At 40.8% G+C, this 24,023-nt stretch overlaps 2 protein-coding genes across 9 annotated transcripts in view; one reads left to right on the top strand and one right to left on the bottom strand.

The window, feature by feature from the left end:
* heatr5a (HEAT repeat containing 5a) overlaps positions 1-3,471 on the top strand; it is a 74,686-nt gene extending 71,215 nt beyond the window's left edge. For 2 of the 4 annotated variants that reach the window (XM_057858529.1, XM_057858528.1), the window contains one exon: positions 1,948-3,471. In XM_057858529.1, the coding sequence (XP_057714512.1) occupies positions 1,948-2,092 (145 nt within the window). In that variant the 3' untranslated portion in view covers positions 2,093-3,471. The remainder of the gene's footprint in view (positions 1-1,947) is intronic. The other 2 variants (XM_057858527.1, XM_057858530.1) reach the window with 1 other exon arrangement.
* LOC130930574 (SUN domain-containing protein 3-like) lies at positions 1,908-22,404 on the bottom strand. 5 transcript variants are annotated; one of them, XM_057858534.1, is made up of 12 exons: positions 22,348-22,404; positions 18,112-18,201; positions 17,882-18,024; positions 16,945-16,992; positions 11,872-11,962; positions 11,517-11,707; positions 11,080-11,132; positions 10,853-11,012; positions 8,228-8,355; positions 7,980-8,153; positions 5,699-5,788; positions 2,938-3,173 (listed from the first exon to the last, which is right to left on the bottom strand). In XM_057858534.1, the coding sequence occupies exons 4-12, from the start codon at positions 16,976-16,978 to the stop codon at positions 3,060-3,062; spliced, it is 1,035 nt and encodes a 344-aa protein (XP_057714517.1). In that variant the 5' UTR covers positions 16,979-16,992; positions 17,882-18,024; positions 18,112-18,201; positions 22,348-22,404; the 3' UTR covers positions 2,938-3,059. The 5 variants fall into 5 exon arrangements, with proteins under 5 accessions (XP_057714518.1, XP_057714515.1, XP_057714516.1 ...); XM_057858535.1 differs by lacking the exon at positions 16,945-16,992 and having other exon boundaries at positions 1,908-3,153; positions 11,864-11,962; XM_057858532.1 differs by lacking the exon at positions 16,945-16,992 and having other exon boundaries at positions 1,908-3,153.
* Positions 22,405-24,023: the final 1,619 nt, after the last annotated feature.

The raw sequence follows: 24,023 nt of genomic DNA, 5'->3' as shown, positions 1-24,023 counted from the left end.
CGGATTTGGATACAAAAAGATTTCCCAAGCTTTAAACATCTCAAGGAGCACTGTGCAAGCCATCATATTGAAATGGAAGGAGCATCAGACCACTGCAAATCTACCAAGACCCGGCCGTCCTTCCAAACTTTCTTCTCAAACAGGGAGAAAACTGATCAGAGATGCAGCCAAGAGGCCCATGATCACTCTGGATGAACTGCAGAGATCTACAGCTGAGGTGGGAGAGTCTGTCCATAGGACAACAATCAGTCGTACACTGCACAAATCTGGCCTTTATGGAGAGTGGCAAGAAGAAAGCCATTTCTCAAAGATATCCATAAAAAGTCTCGTTTAAAGTTTGCCACAAGCCACCTGGGAGACACACCAAACATGTGGAAGAAGGTGCTCTGGTCAGATGAAACCAAAATTGAACTTTTTGGCCACAATGCAAAACGATATGTTTGGCGTAAAAGCAACACAGCTCATCACCCTGAACACACCATCCCCACTGTCAAACATGGTGGTGGCAGCATCATGGTTTGGGCCTGCTTTTCTTCAGCAGGGACAGGGAAGATGGTTAAAATTGACGGGAAGATGGATGCAGCCAAATACAGGAACATTCTGGAAGAAAACCTGTTGGTATCTGCACAAGACCTGAGACTGGGACGGAGATTTATTTTCCAACAGGACAATGATCCAAAACATAAAGCCAAATCTACAATGGAATGGTTCAAAAATAAACGTATCCAGGTGTTAGAATGGCCAAGTCAAAGTCCAGCCCTGAATCCAATCGAGAATCTGTGGAAAGAGCTGAAGACTGCTGTTCACAAACACTCTCCATCCAACCTCACTGAGCTCGAGCTGTTTTGCAAGGAAGAATGGGCAAGAATGTCAGTCTCTCGATGTGCAAAACTGATAGAAACATACCCCAAGCGACTTGCAGCTGTAATTGGAGCAAAAGGTGGCGCTACAAAGTATTAACGCAAGGGGGCCGAATAATATTGCACGCCCCACTTTTCAGTTTTTTATTTGTTAAAAAAGTTTAAATTATCCAATAAATTTTGTTCCACTTCACGATTGTGTCCCACTTGTTGTTGATTCTTGACAAAAAATTAAAATTTTACAGGGTGTCCCCTGCCTACTGCCCGTAGTTAGCTGGGATAGGCTCCAGCACCTCCGCGACCCTCGTGAGGAAAAGCGGCATGGAAAATGAATGAATGAATGAATGAATATATCTTTATGTTTGAAGCCTGAAATGAGGCGAAAGGTTGCAAGGTTCAAGGGGGCCGAATACTTTTGCAAGGCATTCTAGATAGATAGACGCAACGACATGTATGTTCTCCACTTTCCCACTAAAATAACTGCGAACCAGCTTTCTTGTCGCCGGGTAACGTCGGCGTTTTGCGCAACGCGCAAAGGAGTATAAAGAGCTTTTTTTTTTTTTTTTTTTTTTTTAAAATAACTATTTGTCTGCAAGCCAGATGCGGCCGTCAAAAGAGCCAGATATGGCTCGCAAGCCATAGGTTCCCGACCCCTGGGCTAGAATGTGGTCATTAATAAATAATTATTTTTGTTTCGTACTGCGCGCTGCCCTGCCCTGAGTGATAAATGGAAGCGCGCTCACACTGAAAGCTTATTGGCTAATTTTGCTGACAAGACCAATCGGCTCTCTTATCAAGCAGTCACTCTGATATGTCCCTTACGACGCCCCATAACAAGCACACGGGCTGAATTCAATTGAAAGTTTATTCCAAGCATGATGCATGAGTTATTTTACCTGCATGTTAAAAAAAAAAAAAAAAACTACCAGCCATTGTCGCAAAATAGGGATATTTCATCAGACTTTATCTGTACTTTAACAATATCACAAGACCTCCAGGAGACTTGGGATGTTTGGGAAGTCTGTCAATATTTGCTCACCCATTTTGTTAGCGAGTGCTTAAAATGTGACTGTCGACTTTCCGTCAGGTCTCTGGTGTCGACGTCTCCTCCCCTGAAGGCCCGCCTGGAAGCTGCTCTCAAGGGAAGCCAGGAGAGCGCTAAAACTAGCGCCGCCCCTAGCTCCACCTCCAAGTCATCACCTAGCATCACGCTAAAAACAAACTTCTTGTGAGATTGAGTCACTCACCAATTTGGTACATTTATTTGGATTTTTTTTTTTGTAAATTGGAAAAAGTCCATTTTAGTGAAGTGAAATGTACATTTATTATAAAATGAAAATACAGAAAATTGTTTTTCATTAAAAAAATGTTTTTTTTTTTTAAGAAAACAGTAATTACACACTTTATTTTTTTAACTTAAAAAATATCTTTTTTTTTTTTTTGTTAACTCATTAGCTGCCATCGAGTGCTGGACGTCCAATCCATTTTTTATGGGAGGGTTGGCAACAATCGTTTTAGCAATTAAAAAAATGATCAATATAAAAAGAATTTACTGTATGTTCCTTTTTTTAATCACACACATTTTTAATTAATAATAGAATATTCACTTTTTATCTTTGGTTTTATTTTTATAAAACAAAAATTAAAGATGAAAAATGTGAATATATTTTTTCCCTTTTTTGTTTTTTATTAAATGTAAAAAAAAAAAAAGGTAATTTTTTCCCCTTTTATTTTTTTTAAATGTAAATAAAAAAAGATGATTAAAAAAATATGACAAATAAAAAGACTTTGCTGTATTTTCGTTAAAACAATTCAAAACGTGAATATTTACATTTACAATAAAATCGAAAATACATAAAATGTATTGACACCTGGATAAAGTTGCTCCATCATTGGGTGCCAGTTAAAAAAGGAATTGGACATCCATCACCGTCAATAGCGCTGAAACGGCGAGCAGCCACTAAGATGGGTCCGTCTTACATCAACTATATTCTCACGTATTTTCTCATGATGATTTAAAAAATCGGACATTGAATTACAGTACAACAACTATAAAACTATGAATACACAGTATTGCACGTGTTAAGTCCGTCATCTTCATGAAAGGTGACTTTTCAAAGTGCCAGTGCGTAATGGGAAGCTCTGCCCACCGACATGGCGGGCGAATGGGCGTCCGTCGCCGTGCGTTGTCTGCGGTCGTCAGGACGCCAGCCGTCCGTGCACCTTGAAACTGTACAAGCACGTGTACGTGGGGTCTCCCCAGTTGCTCTCCACGCATAGGTTCACGTAACTGCTGACAGGGGATCCATTGTCCTGTGTCAGAATATTTTTAAATATATTTTTGTACCATTTTAGTTGTTTTATAGTGAGTAATGAGTAATAATGCTAGTTTCCATGCTAATGACAATGACGGCGCGAGACGTCAAATCCATATGATATGACCCCTCCCATTGGATGTCTTGCGCTGTCATTGGCGGCCAAGAGTTCAAAAATAAAGTTAAAAAAAAAAAGGAATTAAAATATAGATATTAAAATAGAAAAGGGGAATACAGTGATCCCTCGTTTTTCGCGGTTAATGGAGACCCCCCCAAACCCCAGCAGAAATTGAAAATCCGCGAAGTAAAGGTGGAGCTTATTCATATTTGTATATCATATAAAGTATAATTACAAAAAATAAAACCCTTGTGTGTGTATATGTGTATTAGAATAAATTGTTTTTAAGCACTGCAAATCTAATAATTATGATATGAATAAGATACAATGGTGCAAATAAGTATTTAGTCAACCACTATTTGTGCAAGTTCTCCCACTTGAAAATATTACAGAGGTCTGTAATTGTCAACATGGGTAAACCTCAACCATGAGAGACAGAATGTGGAAAAAAAAACGAGGTCTAACGAGGCTCCACTCGTTTCCTGTATTAATGGCACCTGTTTTAACTCATTACAGGTATGAAAGACACCTGTCCACAATCTCAGTCAGTCACACTCTAAACTCCACTATGGTCAAGACTAGGGTTGTTCCGATCATGTTTTTTTGCTCCTGATCCGATCCCGATCGTTTTAGTTTGAGTATCTGCCGATCCCGATATTTCCCGATCCGATTGCTTTTTTTTTTTTGCTCCCGATTCAATTCCAATCATTCCCGATAATTTTTCCTGATCATATACATTTTGGCAATGCATTAAGAAAAAAATGAATAAAACTCGGACGAATATATACATTCAACATACAGTACATAAGTACTGTATTTGTTTATTATGACAATAAACCCTCAAGATGGCATTTACATTATTAAATTTCTGTGAGAGGGATCCACGGATAGAAAGACTTGTAATTCTTAAAGGATAAATGTGACTTTGTATATTGTGACTAAATATTGCCATCTAGTGTATTTGTTGAGCTTTCAGTAAATGATACTGTAGCCATTTAACTGTTCTGCCCAAATGCATGATGGGAAGTGCAACCATGACTGTGCAAAGTGGCACCAATTGATATATCTTCTCTGCATTGGGAACTAACATAAGGTGTTAAGAAAAAGATCAATTGCTACCTTGCTTCTCCACATTGCTTCCCATAATATTTCTAATGATAGGGAGAGGGATTGCAAGGTTTTAGCCAATTGAAGAAAGGCTCTAAAGGCTGCCAAAATTCACTCTATTCATTTTACGCTGCCTCTTATCTCTCTAAATGGGTAGAATGGCGCCATTACAGATTGAGCACGACAATGCGTGAGTGGGTTGTGCAACGCATACATTAATTGTGTTAAATATTTAATGTGATACATTTTAAAAAATTAATTACCGCCGTTATCGGGATAAATTTGATAACCCTACCTTAAGCCTAAACTAAAGACTCTGGATGAGTGTAAGACATTTTGTCTGTAACGTTAATACAATTAGAAAACGATTTAATTAAAAAATATATATATTTAAAAAAGTCATGTCCGATATTTTTTTGCCGATTCCGATACTTTGAAAATGACCCGATCGACCGGGACATCTTTAGCCAAGAGCAAAGAGCTGTCGAAGGACACCAGAGACAAAATTGTGCTTTGGTTGACTAAATACTTATTTGCCCCACTGTATATATAACAGAAAATGATTTGAACATGTTTACATGCATATACTACTGTATCTTTACATTTTTAAGTATGGTAAAATGCTGTTTTTTAAATTGGAAAAAAATCCGCGATGGACTGAGGGCACCAAGTTTGAAGCGCGAAGTAGCGACAGATCACTGTATTTACTAAATTTTTACAGGTGAAATGACTGGATATCATCAAGAACTGACCTGAAAATGCCCCAAAATCAACTGAAAGTGACCTGATATCAATAGGAAGTGGCCCGTGACTTGGTATAAATAGGAAGTGACGTGGAAATGCCCCAAAACCCACAGAAAGTGACCCGAAATCAATAGGGAGTGACCTGGTAATGACCCCAAGATCCACAGGAAGTGTCCCAATATCAATAGGAAGTGACCCCTGGCCTGATAGATATGGGAAGTGACATGGAATTGGCCCAAAATCCAGAGAGTCACCAAATGTCAACAAAAAGTGATCTGGATATGCCCCATAATCAACAAGAAGTGACCCAATATCAACAGAACGTGACCTGAAAATGCCTCATCATTAACAGGAAGTTACCCGATATCTATAGAAAGTGACCTGTGACCTGATGTGTACAGGCAGTGACATATAATTGCCCCCAAATCAACAGGAAATGATCCGATGTCAATAGGCAATATGAACTGACCTGGTAATAAAAATTACATTGTCTAGTTCCATCTTGTCATCTGAAGTTCATCTTAATATTCATATTGACAGTGTGGTATACTCACCGACACACGGAAGTTCTGGAAGGAGGCACCGTTACGGTTGTACTTGAAGCTTCCCAATTTTATTCCCGGCGAGTCGGGCGACTCCATCCCCTAATGAAGGCAAAGCGCAGGGAGAAAAAAAAAAAAAAACTACACTAAGATCATTGAATTTTTTTGTTCACAAATCTTTGATCTTTGTCAAAATCACACAGATGAAAAAAGTGTCTGCTTTAACTAAAACCACCCAAACCTTAATAGGTTTTCATATTTTAATGAGGATAGTATGCAAACAATGACAGAAGGGGGTAAAATAAGTAAGTGAACCATCACATTTAATATTTTCTGTCCCCCCCCCCGCCCCCTTTGGCAGCAATAACTTCAACCAGACGCTTCCTGTAGTTGCAGATCAGTCTGGCACATCGATCTTCTGAAACGATTCTGAAGTTGCGTTACCTTGTGTTTTGGATGGTCTTGTTGCAGCATCCATCCTCTTTTTAGCTTTACCTATCTGAGAGATGGCCATAGGTTTTCCTGCAAAACACCCTGATAAACCATTGAATTCATCCTTCCATTAATGATTGCAAGTTGTCCAGGCCCTGAGGTAGCAAAACAGCCCCAAATCATGATGCTCCCTTCACCTTGCTTCACGGTGGGGATGAGGTGTTGATGATGTTGAGCTGTTCCATTTTTCCTCCACACCTGACGTTATGTATTACTCACAAACAATTCAACTTTGGTTTCATCAGTCCACAAAATAATTTGCCAAAACTTGTGTGGAGTGTCCAAGTCCCTTTTTGCGGACAATAAACGAGCAACAATTATTTTTTTTTAAGACATCAGTGGCTTCCTCCTCCATTCTTGGCCATAGTTTTACATATAGTTGATGTGTGCACATAGATATTGGACCGTGCCAGTGATTTCTGTCAGTCTTTAACAGACACTCTAGGGTTCTTTTTTTTTTACCTCTCTGCGTATTCTGCGCTGACCTCTTGGTGCCATCTTTTGTGGACGGCCACTCCAGTGCCAAACTCTCTCCATTTGTAGACAAGTTCTCTGACTGCCGATTGATGAACATCCACTTTTAGAGATGGTTTTGTATACTTTCCCAGCTTTGTACCAATCTTTGATTGCAGGTCTTCAGACAGCTCTTTTGACTTAGCCATGATTCACATCAGACAATGCTTCTCATGTGCATTGCATGTGGGCAGGGCAGCTTTAACCACTCATGAGTGATTGGGCTCACACCTGACTTTAAAATGTTAGGTAAAAATTGGTTTCCATTGCTTTTTAAGTCTCCTTAGGCAGAGGTTTCACTTATTTTTTCCCATTCTGTCATTGTTTGCATGCTATCCTCATGCAAATATGAAAACCTATAAATATTTGGGTGGTTTTGGTTAAAGCAGACACTTATTTCATCTGTGTGATTTTGAAAAAGATCAGCTCACATTTGATGGTCATTTTATGCATAAATGTGAGAAATTCCAAAAGGTTCAGATACTTTTTCATTCAACTGTACATTAAAATTGATAATAATGTGAACCAATTGTCTGCAAATCCGGTCCTCGAGAGCCGCTATCCAGCTGAGGTCTATGATCAAAGCATCGTTCCGCTCCTGAATTTTATACCGGCACGGCAGTCCAGATCGTTCCGGCCCACTTTCACCCCTGGCTAAATGCAATTTCGTCAACTGGCTCTCCTCTGGAATTACTGACCAGAAAATCCAATTAGCTCTGCTTTAGACCGGCCAGTGTTTTAAAAGTACGGTCACCATTCTGGAGCTAATGCGAACGTGAATGCTACGCTTACGCTAGGAGTTACATTTAGCGTCTGATAATCACTCAGCACAGACCTTTGAAAGCTAAAGCAGCAATTCATATTCTCTCTTGCAAAGATAAGAAAACAAATCGTACCGTGTTTCCAAACTAGCAAGATGGAGCGCAGCCTAGCTTTAGACACATCCTAAATTCCGGTGAGGAGAGTGAGGGAGAGGCACAGCACATCTCACATGAGTGACGCGACCCAAACTGCTACGATTCAAGCTGACGTACTCCACATACAATATAAAAATGTCACGCAATGTGAACATATAACAGAAATTGCCGCATGTCCATTTCGTCGTCTTGTCAGAGGAAAACTAGCATTTGTCTCGTTATGTTCTAGTCTCCCAAGTCACATTTTTAGCTCGTCAGCGAAATATTTTCGTTATCGTCATTGTTGACGGAAACAACACTGCTGGAGATCAAAGTCAACAGGAAGTGACCAGATAGCAAGAGGAACAGAGCCGGATCGGCGAGCTACTCACGTAAACCGAGAACTCCTTAGGCGCGTGCGGGATGTCGCCGGTGGGCGAAATGCTCTTGGTGATGTGTCCTAGCGTCACGCTGGTCACCACCACCGGATGCGAGAGGGCCACCGTCAGGTTGCCCTGCTGGCCGGCGAAGGCCCAGCAGTTACCCGGTTGCAGCTCCGACTTTCCCTGCGGGGGCAACGGCAGGACATCACGAGAGGGCTCAGTTGCAGGCGGTCTTACGAGCGAGCGGCGAGCCTTACCTCGATGACCACTCGCGCCCGGACGGCCCTGCCGGAACGGCCTGTTAACCACCCGAGGCCCAATATGGGGTTGGGTTTGGTCTTGACGTTGTATGGCACCGACGATGAGCTGCACACCACGCTGGCGCCTGACGACGCAAACCTGGTCAACGTTCGGCGTACGTATGTCGCACACGTCGGTTCTTCATACATTATAGTTTTAAAAAAAAGATCACTATTTTTTTTTTTTAAACTTAGTCAAAAGTTTTGAGACTCATTCAACTGAATGGTGAATAATCAAATCCTTTGAGCGCGGGTGTAGAATGAAGAACAGTAAAGAAATGTATCTGGGAAAGTATTTGAACTCATTGGCTGCCAATTGATGTGTCAGCAAATGATTGTTGATTCGCTGCCAGCCCTTCTATTTCAAATGGGCTGGACGTCTACTACTAATAAATTCATCTAAATTTACAGAAGGATGACTGGACATTTATCATTGTGACAATTAAAGTTAACGGTATAAAACAATATTTTCAAAAGTATGTCAGAGTAAAAAGATATTTTCATAAGTATGGCATAAAACTATTTTAAGAACACATAAAATAATAGAGTATGAAGTATTTTTTAAAGGATTTTTTAAAAAATTACAAAATATTTTTCATAGTATGACAAAATAATTTTGCAAAGTAAAATAAGTATAAATGTATTTATAAAACTGTAATAACTAATACTGATCTAAATAAGTTACCGTATTTTTCACACTATAAGGCGCACCTTGAATGAATACCTATTTTAAAGCTGTTTTCATATACAGTTGTGGTCAAAAGTTTACATACACTTGTGAAGAACATGATGTCATGGCTCACTTGAGTTTCCAGTTATTTCTACAACTCTGATTTTTCTCCGATAGAGTGATTGGAACAGATACTTTGTCACAAAAAACATTCATGAAGTTTGGTTCTTTTATGACTTTATTATGGGTTAACAGAAAAAGTGATCAAATCTGCTGGGTCAAAAATATACATACATGGATCTGAAAAAGCGAATCATTGACTTGAACAAGTCAGGAAAGTCACTTGGAGCCATTTCAAAGCAGCTGCAGGTCCCAAGAGCAACAGTGCAAACAATTGTAAGTATAAAGTGCATGGCACTGTTTTGTCACTGCCACGATCAGGAAGAAAACGCAAGTTATCACCTGCTGCTGAGAGAAAACTGTTCAGGAGGGTGAAGGTTCAACCAAGAATCACCAAAAAGCAGATCTGCCAAGAATTACAAGCTGCTGGAACACAGATGTCAGTGTCCACAGTCAAGCGTGTTTTGCATCTCCATGGACTGAGAGGCTGCCGTGCAAGAAGGAAGCCCTTGCTCCAAAAGCGGCACCTTAAGGCTCGACTGAAGTTTGCTGCTGATCACATGGACAAAGATAAGACCTTCTGGAGGAAAGTTCTGTGGTCAGACGAAACAAAAATTGAGCTGTTTGGCCACAATGCCGAGCTATATGTTTGGAGGAGAAAAGGTGAGGCCTTTAACCCCAAGTACACCATGCTTACTGTCAAGCACGGTGGTGGTAGTATTATGCTGTGGGGCTGTTTTGCTGCCAATGGAACTGGTGCTTTACAATTTAATTGGGATAATGAAGAAGGAGGATTACCTTCAAATTCTTCAAGATAACCTAACGTCATCAGCCCGAAGATTGGGTCTTGGGCGCAGTTGGGTGTTCCAACAGGACAATGACCCCAAACACACATCAAAAGTGGTAATGGAATGGCTAAATCAGGCTAGAATTAAGGTTTTCGAATGGCCTTCCCAAAGTCCTGACTTAAACCCATTGAGAACTTGTGGACAATGCTGAAGAAACAAGTCCATGTCAGAAAGCCATCAAATTTAACTGAACTGCACCAATTCTGTCAAGAGGAGTGGTCAAAGATTCAACCAGAAGCTTGCCAGAAGCTTGCGGATGGCTACCAAAGGCGCCTAATTGAAGTGAAAATGGCCAAGGGACATGTTACCAAATAATAGCGCTGCTGTATGTATATTTTTGACCCAGCAGATTTGATCACTTTTTTTCTGTTCACCCATAATAAAGTCATAAAAGAACCAAACTTAATGAATGTTTTTTGTGACAAAGAAGTATCTGTTTCAATCACTCTATCAGAGAAAAATCAGAGTTGTAGAAATAACTGGAAACTCAAGAGAGCCATGACATTGTTCTTCACAAGTGTATGTAAACTTTTGACCACCCTTCATATAAGGCGCATCGGATTTTAAGGCGCACTGTCTGCTTTTGAGAAAATGAAGGCTTTTAGGTGCACCTTCTAAGCAGCAATACGGTATTTTAAAAATGACAAAACATTTTTCAAAAGAAATATACGTCATACGTTTGTCACGTCTGATACATTTGTCATGTGTTGATCATGTTTGTCATACCTGTCCCAGGTTTAGGACACATCTCTATGTCACGCATACCTTGTCATGTGACATGTTTTATCATTGATCACCCTTTTGTCACAGGGTTGTCACGTGTCATATGTCGTACGTTTGCCATCCGCTCCCACAGCAGCGCTGGCTTTTCAATAATGAGATCATAATGAGGCTCACTGAGGTCATGAGACAGCAACAAGGCCCGGCGGGTCGCAGCATACTCACCGGCCGACTCCAGAGCGTAGTTAGGAACGTTGGCCCACAGAGGCGCCTTGTTGTCTTTGCGAATCAGCTCCTCGTAGCTGTTGAGGCGAGCCTTCAGCTCATTGAACTTCTTGTAAAATTCCTCCACCAGCTCGTTGCTGCGTCCGGAGATCTGCCGGGTCTAGAGACGGACCGGTGAGAGAAAGCTCACCAGGTCTGTCTGAGCTAAATGAGAAAGCTGCTCGTACCAAGTCGGAGGAAGCCATGCCGTTCGTCATTTGCGGGATTACCAGCTCCCACACTGCGGAGAAGAAGTCAAAGTCAAAAAACGGTGAGAACATGGAGGTATGCCATCCTGCAGATGGAAAAGAAGACTAGAACATTTTCTTCGGACTAGAACACCAATCTTCTAACAGGATTGGAAAGGTTACTCTGGACTGCAATCTTTATATTGAAGGAGTATTTTTTGACTACAGGTGTCTGTTGTGAGATGAACCCCAAGTATACAATTTTCTCTGGACTACAAACATCTCTGCAGAATATAACCTCTTTTTACAGGAGCTCATTCTAGCGACTGTCTCGCGAATTTCGAACTTTACCTGTGGACCGCAACCATCTTTCAAGACCAGAATCCTCTCAAAATGAGATATTTTAGTACTACAACCTTCTGATTTGTTAAACTCACAGATCAAGATTACAAGAATGAGAAGGGGGAGGAGGTAACTCCGCGCCAAGCGCAGCCCTGCCACTCCTCTGCGCACCGGTGCCGGACTAACTTCTACGACGGGACTTTCCGACCGCTGGACGTTAGTCTTCACGCTGTCCATGGGGGCTCGGCGGAGGCGCGGATGAGCGCGGATCCGAGTCCAAAGCTTCCTGTGAGGACAAGGCAAGCGCCACCTTCAGCTCCTTGAAACGTGTCTGCCATATTGGGCGTGGCAGAGCTTTGCTGTCTTTTTTGCCCAATTGCTATCACTCTGCCACATCCGATATGGTGGCGAGGTTGATGGTCTAGATACGTCATGAACACACCTGCCTACCTGTAAGGCGTCTCCTTGTACGAGATGACGGGCACACCGTCACTGCTATAGTAGCCCGATGACTCCAGGCGGGAACTTTTTCTTATCATGCCTGCCAGGACAGCGGACATATAGGTTCGGGGTCACATTTGGGAATAAAGACGTGGCGTCCCATTCACTTCCAGCTCCGCCCACAATGAATCAGTCTAACTGGTCTTGCACCCTTTGGCAGCAAATAAGTCAAAATTGGAGGACAGTTTTTTTTGCGTTTTCTCGTTGACTCATTGCATGCCATTGACGCTGGTAGACATTCAGTTGGCCCTCCCACTCCAAGTGAATTGGATGTCTAGTGGCGTCAATGGTGGTGAATGATGAGCATTCATCGCTAATCCTCCCAGTTTGAATGAATTCGATACCTATTGTCTATTTTGGGTCACTTCCGGTACGCTTTGGGGCATTTGAGTGGTAATTCTCTGTAGACTTTATGACATTTCTGGGTCACAGGTCACTTTATGTTGCTTTTGGGTTAAATTCTGGTGATTTTTGGTCATTTGGTTCCTGTTTATTTTGTGTCTCTTCCTGCTAATTTTGGGGCAATTTGAAGTTTTTCCTGTGTTTAGTCAAAAAGCCAATAAGTCAAAGAGAAAATGTGTTGAGGAACACCAGTAGTGTGTTCACAAACAAACATAAACCCCAAGTCATGAGTCACAAAGTGTTGTAGGTCCTTGGACATGCATTGTTGTCAGTGGCTGCCAGTGAGTTCACAATAATACAAATGTAATGCAATTTTATAAATTTTTGCTATTCAAAGATTTTTTTTTCCCCCCTAGAATGACCTAATGAATCATTGCTAATGATAGACGATAAGACTGTTCGATTAATGTATTTTGAACTGAAACCGACTTTTCTGGTTTAAACGATGTTAAAAATGTTCAAGTCCGTACAAAATGCACCATTTTGGTTTATATGAGCTGCCGTAGTTTCTTCTGCATTTCTGCTTCCTCCCACAAGAGCGAGCGCCATCTTAAACAAGAACAACAACAACCATGGCTACCGGCGATTTTGCTAATTTTGCCCAGCCAACTCTGGACACAAATTTCAAAATGCAAGTAAATGTACAGTGGGGCAAATAAGTATTTAGTCAACCACCAGTTGTGCAAGTTCTCCTACTTGAAAAGATTAGAGAGGCCTGTAATTGTCAACATGGGTAAACCTCAACCATGAGAGAGTGTTGGAAAAAACAAACAGAAAATCACATTGTTTGATTTTTAAAGTTAAAGAATTTATTTCCAAATTAGAGGGGAAAATATGTATTTGGTTACCTGCTGATTTCTGGCTGTCAATTAGGTCTAACTTCTAACGAGGTGTAATGAGGTTCCACTCATTACCTGTATTTGTGGCACCTGTTTTAACTGTTTATCGGTATAAAATACACCTGTCCACAACCGTCAGTCACACTCCAAACTATGGCCAAGACCAAAGAGCTGTCGAAGGACACCAGAGACAAAATTGTACACCTGCACCAGGCTGGGAAGACTGAATCTGCAATAGGTAAAACGCTTGGTGTAAAGAAATCAACTGTAGGAGCAATTATTAGAAAATGGAAAACATACAAGACCACTGATAATCTCCCATGATCTGGGGCTCCATGCAAGATTTGACCCCATGGCATCAAAATGATAACAAGAACGGTGAGCAAAAATCCCAGAACCACACGGGGGGACCTAGTGAATGACCTACAGAGAGCTGGGACCACAGTAACAAAGGCTACTATCAGTAACACAATGCGCCGCCAGGGACTCAAATCCTGCACTGCCAGACGTGTCCCCTTGCTGAAGCCAGTACACATCCAAGCCCGTCTGCGGTTCGCTAGAGAGCATTTGGATGATCCAGAAGAGGACTGGGAGAATGTGTTATGGTCAGATGAAACCAAAATAGAACTTTTTGGTAGAAACCCAGGTTCTCGTGTTTGGAGGAGAAAGAATACTGAATTGCATCCGAAGAACACCATACCAACTGTGAAGCATGGGAGTGGAAACATGCTTTGGGGCTGTTTTTCTGCAAAGGGACCAGGACGACTGATCTGTGTAAAGGAAAGAATGAATGGGGCCATGTATCGAGAGATTTTGAGTTAAAATCTCCTTCCATCAGCAAGGGCATTGAAGATGAGACGTGGCTGGGTGAAATTCCCTCTCGAGTCGAAATGACGAACCAAGCTGTTTCTCTTTTACGGGCTTTAATCACAGAACTTGATTTGCCTTGACAATGCTGTGACAATGCCGTGAGAACTGAACAATACAGATAAAAATATACATAAAGTCAGTTCAGACAAATATATACATTAAGTCAGATCATTTTCATACAGCACAGATAGATATATACATGAAGTCAAATTATATTCACACAGAAACATAAAACAACATGAATACATAACTACACTAACAGAAACTAAGTCAATTAACGCAAACTCACAAATAACGCAAACTAAATTACCTCATTGGCCGCTTTACTCCAGAGGAAATTAGTTCAGCTTCAATTCTTCGATGCACTATGCACTTGAGATGTTTCCTTGTTGATCTTAATCAGAGGTACTGAAAAGTTGTCTGTACTGTAGTAGTGTTCATCAAATAATACGCCGATGTAACACTTAATAGTGCCCCTGTCAACCCGCGGCAGTGAACTTTAGTTCCCACCCCATATCAAAGAAACTAAATACTTAACATTACACTCCCAGATCAAAGAGTCAATTATTTATTTCTTTATTCTGCCTTAATGGCAGCTACACTGGGTCTTTCAGCATGATAATGATCCCAAACACACAGCCAGGGCAACAAAGGAGTGGCTTCGTAAGAAGCATTTCAAGGTCCTGGAGTGGCCTAGCCAGTTTCCAGATCTCAACCCCATAGAAAATCTGTGGAGGGAGTTGAAAGTCCGTGTTGCCCAACGACAGCCCCAAAACATCATCGCTTTAGAGGAGATCTGCATGGAGGAATGGGCCAAAATACCAGCAACAGTGTGTGAAAAGCTTGTGAAGGGTTACAGAAAACGTTTGACCTCCGTTATTGCCAACAAAGGGTACATAACAAAGTATTGAGATGAACTTTTGCTATTGACCAAATACTCATTTTCCACCACGATTTGACATACATTCTTCAAAAATCAAACAATGTAATTTTCTGTTTTTTTTTTTTTTTTAAATCACATTCTGTCCCTCATGGTTAAGGTTTACCCATGTTGACGATTACAAGCCTCTCCAATATTTTCAAGTGGGAGAACTTGGACAATTAGTGGTTGACTAAATACTTATTTGCCCCACCGTATCACCTCAAGAATTGTTGGATATGTAGAAGGATTGCAGTGGACTATCAAATAAAACATGCAGCCTTGAAACGTTCAACATTCACTTCGTCTGCATACTTTCATGTACAACACAACGACAGACGATGATATAGCGCCACGTCTGGCTGTGAATATTGCACAATACCACAAGTATGAAAGTCCCTCTGTCTCGTTTTCGTGTCAAGATTGCTGCCACTAGATTACAGTAACTAAAAGCATGTCATGTTTTTCTTTTTCATACAATAACATTTTGGCAAAATGCAAATGTCTACTTTTGAAAATTGAATCTATATGCACATTGTTCATTGGCCCATTAATGTGTTTGATCTGACGTCTTTTGTAAAGATGCGGGCTCATAAACCTAAGGGATCACTCTGTTACCTTCACTTGGGTGCATATTTGTGTTTTATTAGACAGAGTGATTTACACCTTGCATATTGTTATTATTGAGTGGCGGTTTTGCACCAATCATTAATTTATCTAAGTAAGACCAGAGAGAAATGTGACAGCACATCACCCTGAGCCTGGCTGCCAACCTACTTCCCCTGACTGACTTGGTTGACTGGCTGGCTAGCTGGTTGGCAGACGGACTTGCTGACAAACTATTTGGTTTACAGACTGACCTACTACCTTTTCTCATGGTTGATTTGGATTCAAATGGTATACAGTGGTACCTCGACATACAGTGGGGAGAACAAGTATTTGATACACTGCCGATTTTGCTAGTTTTCCCACTTGCAAAGCATGTAGAGGTCTGTAATTTGTATCATAAATTCTCTTCAACTGTGATCAATACAAAAATCCAGAAAATCATTTTCTAATAATCGCTCCAACAGTTGTTACCTTCTCACCGAGCTGCTTGCTTATTTTCGTGTAGCCCATCCCAGCTTTGTGCAGGTTTATTATTTTATCCCTGATGTCCTTATACAGCTCTTTGGTCTTGGCCATTGTGGAGAGGTTGGAGTTTGCTTGTTTGAGCATGTGAACAGGTGTCTTTTATACAGGTAACAAGTTCAAACAGGTGCAGTAACTTCCGGAAATGAGTGGAGAACAGGAGGGGTTCTTAAAAAAGAACTAAGAGCTGAAAATTTTACTAGTTGGTAATGTATCAAATACTGATTTCATGCAGTTAAATACAAATTTATTATTTAAACATTATACAATGTGATTTTCTGGATTTTTGCATTACATTCCGTCCCTCACAGTTGAAGAGAACTTATGATACAAATTACAGACCTCTACATGGCTTCGAAGTGGGAAAACCAGCAAAATCGGCAGTGTATCAAATACTTGTTCTCCCCACTTTACGATCCGTTCAGCATCCGAAGTAAAATTTCACTCGTCATTTGTCTTGACATGACGACACGCTCGAAATATGACAATTTATGACAATACTACAAGTTCATTGTTTTCCCGCAAGACGGACGCACGGAGATTTTCTTGTGAAAGACATCAACATGGGTCCCAAGAAGGTCAGTGCTGCATAGTGCAGGTTATGAAAAAGCAAAAAGGTGACGCTTACCATTGAAATTAAAAATGAAATGATACAAAATTATAAGCGTCATGTACGTGTGAGTGAACTGGCAAGACAACGCTGCTCACTGCCCCTAACATACCTACACACCTCCCTCCGACCTCTGTTAGCAAGCAAGTTAAGGTGACTAACCCTTTTGTTATTATTCCTTATTTTTTCATAATCTATTAGTTTTTCATGTGTCTTATTTAATGCATTTGTTAAATTAGAACACAGCTCACCGTTTTCACATGCACCCGCCGTCTCCTCCCACATCTGTTCGCCAGTCTCTAAGGTGACAATAAAAACACTTTTTAAAATTTCCATTTATTATTATAATTATTCCAACTTTTATTTATAATTCATGTGTTTTGATAGGTGTAATTGCTATTCTTAATTGTATCTGCAGAATTTATTAAGGATTTAGCATAGGTTTTTGCACTGTGGAACAAATTAATTGAAATATATTGTATTCTTATGGGAAAATCCCAGTCGACATACGGCTATTTCGACTTACAAACCAGGTCCTGGAAAGAAATTAAATTCATATGTAGAGGTACCACTGTATAGACTTTCTTCTCTCATTATCGCTTTAATTAAGAACAGATTAGGAGTCTGTTGTATAAATAAAATGCTTTTAATCCCAAGGGATTGTTTTTTGTGTGTGAGTAAAATTCATTGGGACTTTCAGTTCTTATAAAGAGAAGTTTAAATAGAATACATTCCAAATACTTTACAATTTTTTTCCTCCAAGAAATCATAATCAGCATCGGAAAATCGGGTTTCAGAGAAATTAATCGTGATTTTCTTGTTAGGCAAAATCGAACAGCCCTAACAGACGTCCAATCAATTCAGACTGGGAAATGTCAAAAGGCGTCAATGACAGTGAATGAATTATAAAATTTTTTCATGCAAATTTTAAATGCCCTCCATTATAAAATATACCAAATAGTTCATCATGTGAATTGTAATTAGTCATAGTGGGGGTAGAGGTTGTGACGTCAGCCAAATCCCGCCCTTACCCGTTCAAGCGGAGTTGTCAATCAAAGCTTCCAAAAGTCACTTGTCCGAAAACACGGCCGTTATTTGACTTTCCACTCACATTTTGACTTCTCTGTGTGTTATATGAGTTCATTGGTGTGGTGTTGAGGTGGCTATTTAATTTAGCTGTGAACTTACTCCAATTCTAACCTCCGCCATCTTCTGCCTGTCGGTCGGGAGAAGCTTGTCGTCGTCGTCACGGACTACAAAGGCCGCCACGGGCGTCGCCTCGCCTCGGTTCACCTGCCGCACGTCGAAGACGTCATCGCCGGTTGGCAGCCCTGTGACGCATGACGTCATCACTTTGGCTCAAGGCGCGAGCGCCGCGCGGCGGCCATGGCATGTTTCTATGGCGACGTATACGCTACCTTCCATTCTTCAGGTAGGGCCGAATCTGTCTGTGCAGATATTTGTGCCATCCAGGGGTCAACGTGGCTAGTATTACTTGCCGGAACGCCCTGAAATAAAGGTCGCCACGGAGCCAGATTATTTTTTGTTTTTTTCTGCAAAGAAAAATGCTTTTGGAAGTTATGCCTATAAAACACAACAGGTTTTACGCATGCATTAGGCTATACTGCAGTACACTTCTGTAACATGGCATATATGAGAAACTGATTTTCATTTAAAATTGTATTTTTTTCAAAGATGCGCAAAATAACAGCTAACAACAACAAACAGAAACCCTTAATTTTTTATCTTTCCTAATTTCCTCACATTTAAATGCAAAACCTCAATCTTAACTCCTTAATAACATACGGTGGACATTAAAGTTGAAGATAATGTAACAGCATAACCTGCATGTACACTTTCTGCTGGGGACGGGACATTATTAAGACCAAACTGATATTTCTCACCAATATGAAGCTAATTAATTGATAGGCTAAATGACTAATGCAAAATAAATCTGTATTGATTTAAACTAACTTTCAGACGTCTAGTTGAATATTTTTCTCCATCTTGTTTTGGGTGTTAAAGGGTAGCCAACAGATTATTGTCAGATTATTCCATTTAAGTAAAAATTACTATATTTTCTTATAAAGCCCATACATCTAAAAGTTGGTCATTTTTTGCCTAAATGTAGAAAAAATCCTTTCAAAGAATGTTTTCAACAATATATTTCTTGAATTAAGAATATTTCTGACAAATTTAAAAAAAAATCTTTTTTAGATTAAATCTACACAATTTTTGCTTTAAAAAATCTGTTAATCTTTATTTCAGATTGCTATTTTTCTTGTATGAAGAAATCTGAGTAAATTACACTTGAAGCACTGGCAGATAATTTCACTTTTTTTCAGTAGGTTTACACTGAAAACAAGGGGATTTAATTTTTTTGTCTTCCAGTTTTAAGGAGGTCGGGTTTTGCATTGCATATTGGTTCAGGTGGTACAACATTCAATTCAAACCTTTGTTTTCACAAACTAGTAAAGAATCATTTTGAAAACCTCTGGAATAAATGTCTGGATTTTATTAGCAAATTTATATTTGCAATGTTTGAACAGAAATTTTATTAACATACACAAGAAATACAAACTTGATAATTAACTCTTAACGATCCAGGAATTCAAAAAAATAAACATTTGCCTTAAGACCACACAAAATTGTCTGTCTAAATAAATTTAAAGCAGTAATGTGACGTAATTTCATAACATGCCAAATAGGGTCACAATTAAAGTAATTAAACATTGTCCAACAAATAAAGCATGAAAAAAATAATTTATATGTTGTATATTTGACAAAATAACCGCGTTTCCGAAGTTCGAGCCTGAAAGGGGACGAACCCGGAAGTGATACGTCACACCGAGAACAGCGATGGAAGCTCCATACAAACGACCGCCATACAAAGCCCTTCAAACAATGATTCAAACAGCGATATAAGCGATAGATCGAGCGCAAGAGAGGAGATCCAAGTTTTTGAAGAGTTGGAGGAAGAAGAGGAGGTTGGAATTTTATGTTGGACCTAACATGTATTAGCCAGACGCTAATCAGGATGCAAACAATGTGCCTAGACTACCCGACATGGAATGGATACAAGACCCATCGAGATTAAAAGATTGGTAAAATATAGGCTGTTATTATTTTCATGATTTGAAGATGCAGGCATTTGCACATAATTTTATGTTTTTGTCTATCTGATGACATTGTTAAAAAAAATAATAGTCAGACTTCATGTTCATTTTGGCAGATCCGGCAGCTCTCGTGCATACAAAATAATAATATAAAAACGTTGGGGGGAAAGAAGGAGATGAGTCGTTGATGGCTTTCTCCACTTAATTGTAGCAACAATAAGAAAACAAAATAATAGTGGACTGCCGCCACATTCGACCGCAAAGTTTCGCTTCTCGTTCATCTCCTCCTTGCCTCCTACTATTCACAGCTCTCCAGTCCCAGCGTTTCTTAAACGGATCGTGCAGTGTCTTGTTATGAGCTTTTTGTTTACAAATGTATCGAACACACGACGTGCCGACAACTTTGTTTCTTTTTTAACACATGGAGCTAATCAGTACAACACAGCTCGGGGCTATCGGGAGGAAGTGGCGTCTAATGGCGTGAGGAAATGTAGTTTTTTCACACAAGCGAACAGATTACAAAGCACTACTTCAGTGTTGTCCCGAGACAACATTTCCCATGATTCACTGCATGACCTGCGCGCTCGCTGATTTGCTGCCAGCAGACATTAAAAGCAACACTTGTCACCTGTCAGCGGCTCTCGCGAAGCGGCGAAACACAAACTAGAAGGCTATCAAGCGATCACTGTTAAAGAAACGGCGAACCGTACAACCGCAATGCAATGCTTCAAGCATGAAGGTGGAAATACATAATACAAATACAAATAAATGTGCACAAACTCACTGGCGGTGTGTGTATTTTACGGCAACGTGACCGTGAATTACCGCGACACCGACCCGTTTATATGCACATCCACACCCATTTCCCGATTGACAGTGGATTAACCCTTTTGGACAAGATCGTAGATGACACACAATTTAAACACGCTTAACCTAGCGAACGCAACAACAACTATGATCGGGGATTGTCACGAGTTAACTTTCGGCTAACGTCGCTAGCTTATACTGTTCATTCCACAACAGTTGGCAGCTCTGCTTTGACAAAGTCATCAGTCATCTATCCAAAAATCACACTTACTTTTTGGCAAATCCTTGATCATAAGCAGACCGGTTAAGGAAGCAGGCATCTTCGAAGTGTTTGCAGCAGAGAACACTACTCGATGATGGCGTGAAATTCATTCGCTTAGTGCGAACGAAAGATGTCCATTTACGTGCCCTGCTATCCTTTGGCCACTCATACAACTTTTCGTTTGAGTGAGAACAAAACATCGCCACACACCGCCGTGGCATCTTACCGAGAAGCAATGCAACAAACAATACTGTTCTATGGCGCACTTCCCTCACTTCCCGGTGTGACGTAATTTCCGAAGATTGCCGAAGAAGAGCATTTTCGTTGTCAAGGGCGTTGCTATGGGTTAAACAAAGAATCTTGGAAAGGTTGCGATTAAAAAAAATAACGAAAATATGCTTATAACTGTTTAGCCATTGATATTATTCAAAAACATGGTTGGCCAACCTTACTTCACATTACTGCTTTAAGATCACAAAGAACTAGTCTTAGTCAGGGAATAATAAAAAAATAAAAAATGGAGCCTTCCTTCAGGTAAAACAAGACTGCTTTTGTCCACAAGCACAGCCAAACTAACAAAAATTGAAAGCTCCTTTGGGCTGCTTCAAGACCATTTAAATAAAAATGAAAACTGGGGAAAAAGAGGTTCGCTACATTTCTTATAGTTTAATTAAAGTTAACAGTAGAAAACATTCGGGAGGATATTTCTCTCAAAGCTGCTTCCGCCTCGAGTTTGAGAAATTCACACAGATTTAATGTTATGCTAACTCTAATGCAGGTCGGACTTTCAGTAGCAAAATTAGTGGTTTGTTCCCCACCTCCACAACATTGACATCTTTTTACATTATTTACAGTGGCTGCTGCTGGCGGGGAAAAAAAACTAATACTCCTCATCTTTGAAAGGGGCGGAGGAGGCAGCATATTGTATTTGTGGGGGTGGTGGGGTCAAGTCATCAGCCAATCAAACGCGCGTTTAGGGAGGGAATAAAATGGACTGGCAGATTCAGAAAGTGAAAAGGGGTCAATGAAAACTTTAATATAATGAAAATGCTTCATAATGGTAGGGTCTATTCTATGCTTACAATATGGGAAGACAGTCCAAATGACCTATACAACTGAAGTCATTATACAATGCAAATAAGGTTGCTTAAAAGTTGGTGGGGACAATTTAAGCATCCTGAGAGTTGGTAGTGTTCTGTCCCTAGCCTCCCTATGCAAACCTGTAGTTTGTTCTACATGATAAAATGTCTGAGTGCTCTTCCGAGACCGGTGATTCCATACTTTTTGCTAGGGGTTGTATTGTCATGGGCCAGACAAAGGAGGACCACAAATGTGTCACGTTTACACAGTTCTTTCCTTTAATTAAAGGGCTGGGGAGACACACACGCAACAGCAGGGCAGGCAAAAAGCAGGCAGCAGTACAAACATGGGCTAGGCAGTAAGGACTCCAAAAGGCAGTATCGAGTTACCGGGGTAGGGGAGCAGGGCAAAGTCAGGCAGGTTTAGGATCATCAGTCAGATTTGGACAGCTTGGCAGGCAGGTAAAAGGCAGGCTTCACAGATGGTCTGACAGAGTGGAAGTGGGAATCAAGGCTTTAAATACACAGGTTGATTGTTGAGTGAAGCAGTGCTATTGGCTGGGCTGTGAGTAGGTGGATTGAGAACAGGTAGGGTTAACTGAAGGCAATCAGGCAATGCTGTAGCAGGGACTGAGGCCACGACAATTATAGAAAACATGATAGGTGCATTGGCATATACATGATACAGTGAAATAAAAAACAACATAGTCCTTAAACAAAATCACATGGAAATGAAAGCACATTACTAAAAATATTTTGTTTTTCTGACACGTACTAAGACAAATGTTATAGTTTGCATTTTCATTCAAGCCTAGTAGCTCAGAGTTTGGACCTGTTGTATGTTGAGTTGGCGGTTGCCGTATCACGTGGTGAGTCGGCATTTGTTGATTTTACATTTTTTCGGTAGTATTTAGCAAGGAAGAACATTCAAGTGCCAACTCCACTTGTATTGCTATTTTGGTAGCGTCAGTGAGTGACAGATCGTCAGATTTCATTAAGAGTTCTTCTCGTCTTCTCATACGATGTGCCTTCAATCATTTGATCTCGTATCATTTGATCCTGCAACATATCGTAGTCACAGTGATGAGCAAGGCCGCAGAGGTCTGCAACGAAGGACTGAATGCTGAAAGAATTCAGCCTCCCGGCAAGCTGCACGGAAAAGGTTGCTCCACTGAGACCGCTCCGTGAGTCAAACGGGAGGATCCAAAATTCCGCGTGTTCCCCTCCTGTGTTAACCCTTTGTACTGACTCCATGTTCCAAAAGTCTGTAGAAGGCTCACCAAAAACAGGTTGACAATTTATTCATTGACAGTGTTCAAAAAACAAGGCAAAACAGACGACGAAGGGACCCTGCTGGATCCAAAACAAGCCTACATAGAAATGTTTCCGAGCAGCGACCATTTGTTATCTCGGTGTCCAGTCTTTTTTAAAGCTGCGGTGGAGTGGGCCGGGCCGAAGGTGTGGCTGGGTGTTGTCTTGGGATCATCCCTCTGTGGCCGGTTTTGGGCGGTTAGGTTTGTGCGTCATCCTTCGTGGTTGGTACGTGATTGCCACAGCGACTGACGCCGGTCTTGATGTCACAAGCGCCCGCTATCAACTTGTTATCCTGGCTGGGCGAGATGCTACTTGTTTTAGGACAGAGCGCCCTGCTCTTTGTCTTTGGAGTGATCGGGAGAACTGATTGCGAGAGTTGGTGCGTCAATCGTGCTCGTGACGCACACGTTGTGCTTCTGTGATAAGATGGCGTTGTGTATCTATTCTGCTTCTGTGTTGTGCTATTTATTTTATATTAGGTGTGTTAGAGTAGTACAAACAATCCTACAGTACATATGAGAAACGATACTATTCCCTGATTGATTATATTAAGTGTGTTAGAGTAATGCAAACAGATATATGGTGTGTGCGAGAAAGGTAACTATTCCCTCCATTGGACTCACCCGGTCGCTGACGGCGCTTCCGTAGTTTGTATCTGCGCATCAGAACTCTGTGTTTCCCTGTGAAGCAACAGCACAGCCGCGTTGAACATTGTAGCGCAGCCAAGCGCTTCCAAAATGCGCTGTCCTTCG

Source organism: Corythoichthys intestinalis, chromosome 15, assembly GCF_030265065.1.
Source record: "Corythoichthys intestinalis isolate RoL2023-P3 chromosome 15, ASM3026506v1, whole genome shotgun sequence".
Classification (NCBI taxonomy): Eukaryota; Metazoa; Chordata; class Actinopteri; order Syngnathiformes; family Syngnathidae; genus Corythoichthys; species Corythoichthys intestinalis.
The sequence above is the reverse complement of the archived record's forward strand: the minus strand, read 5'-3'. Positions and strand labels throughout refer to the sequence as shown.

What these genes read in the sequence shown, in the direction of transcription:
- LOC130930574 (XM_057858532.1), bottom strand. Translation starts at nt 11,960, where the DNA reads ATGATAAGAAAAAGTTCCCGCCTGGAGTCATCGGGCTACTATAGCAGT. An exon ending in CTACGCTCTGGAGTCGGCCG is followed by an intron (nt 8,356 to 10,852) that starts GTGAGTATGCTG and finishes TTGCGTCGTCAG; the next exon opens with GCGCCAGCGTGGTGTGCAGC. An exon ending in CTAAGGAGTTCTCGGTTTAC is followed by an intron (nt 5,789 to 7,979) that starts GTGAGTAGCTCG and finishes TGCCTTCATTAG; the next exon opens with GGGATGGAGTCGCCCGACTC.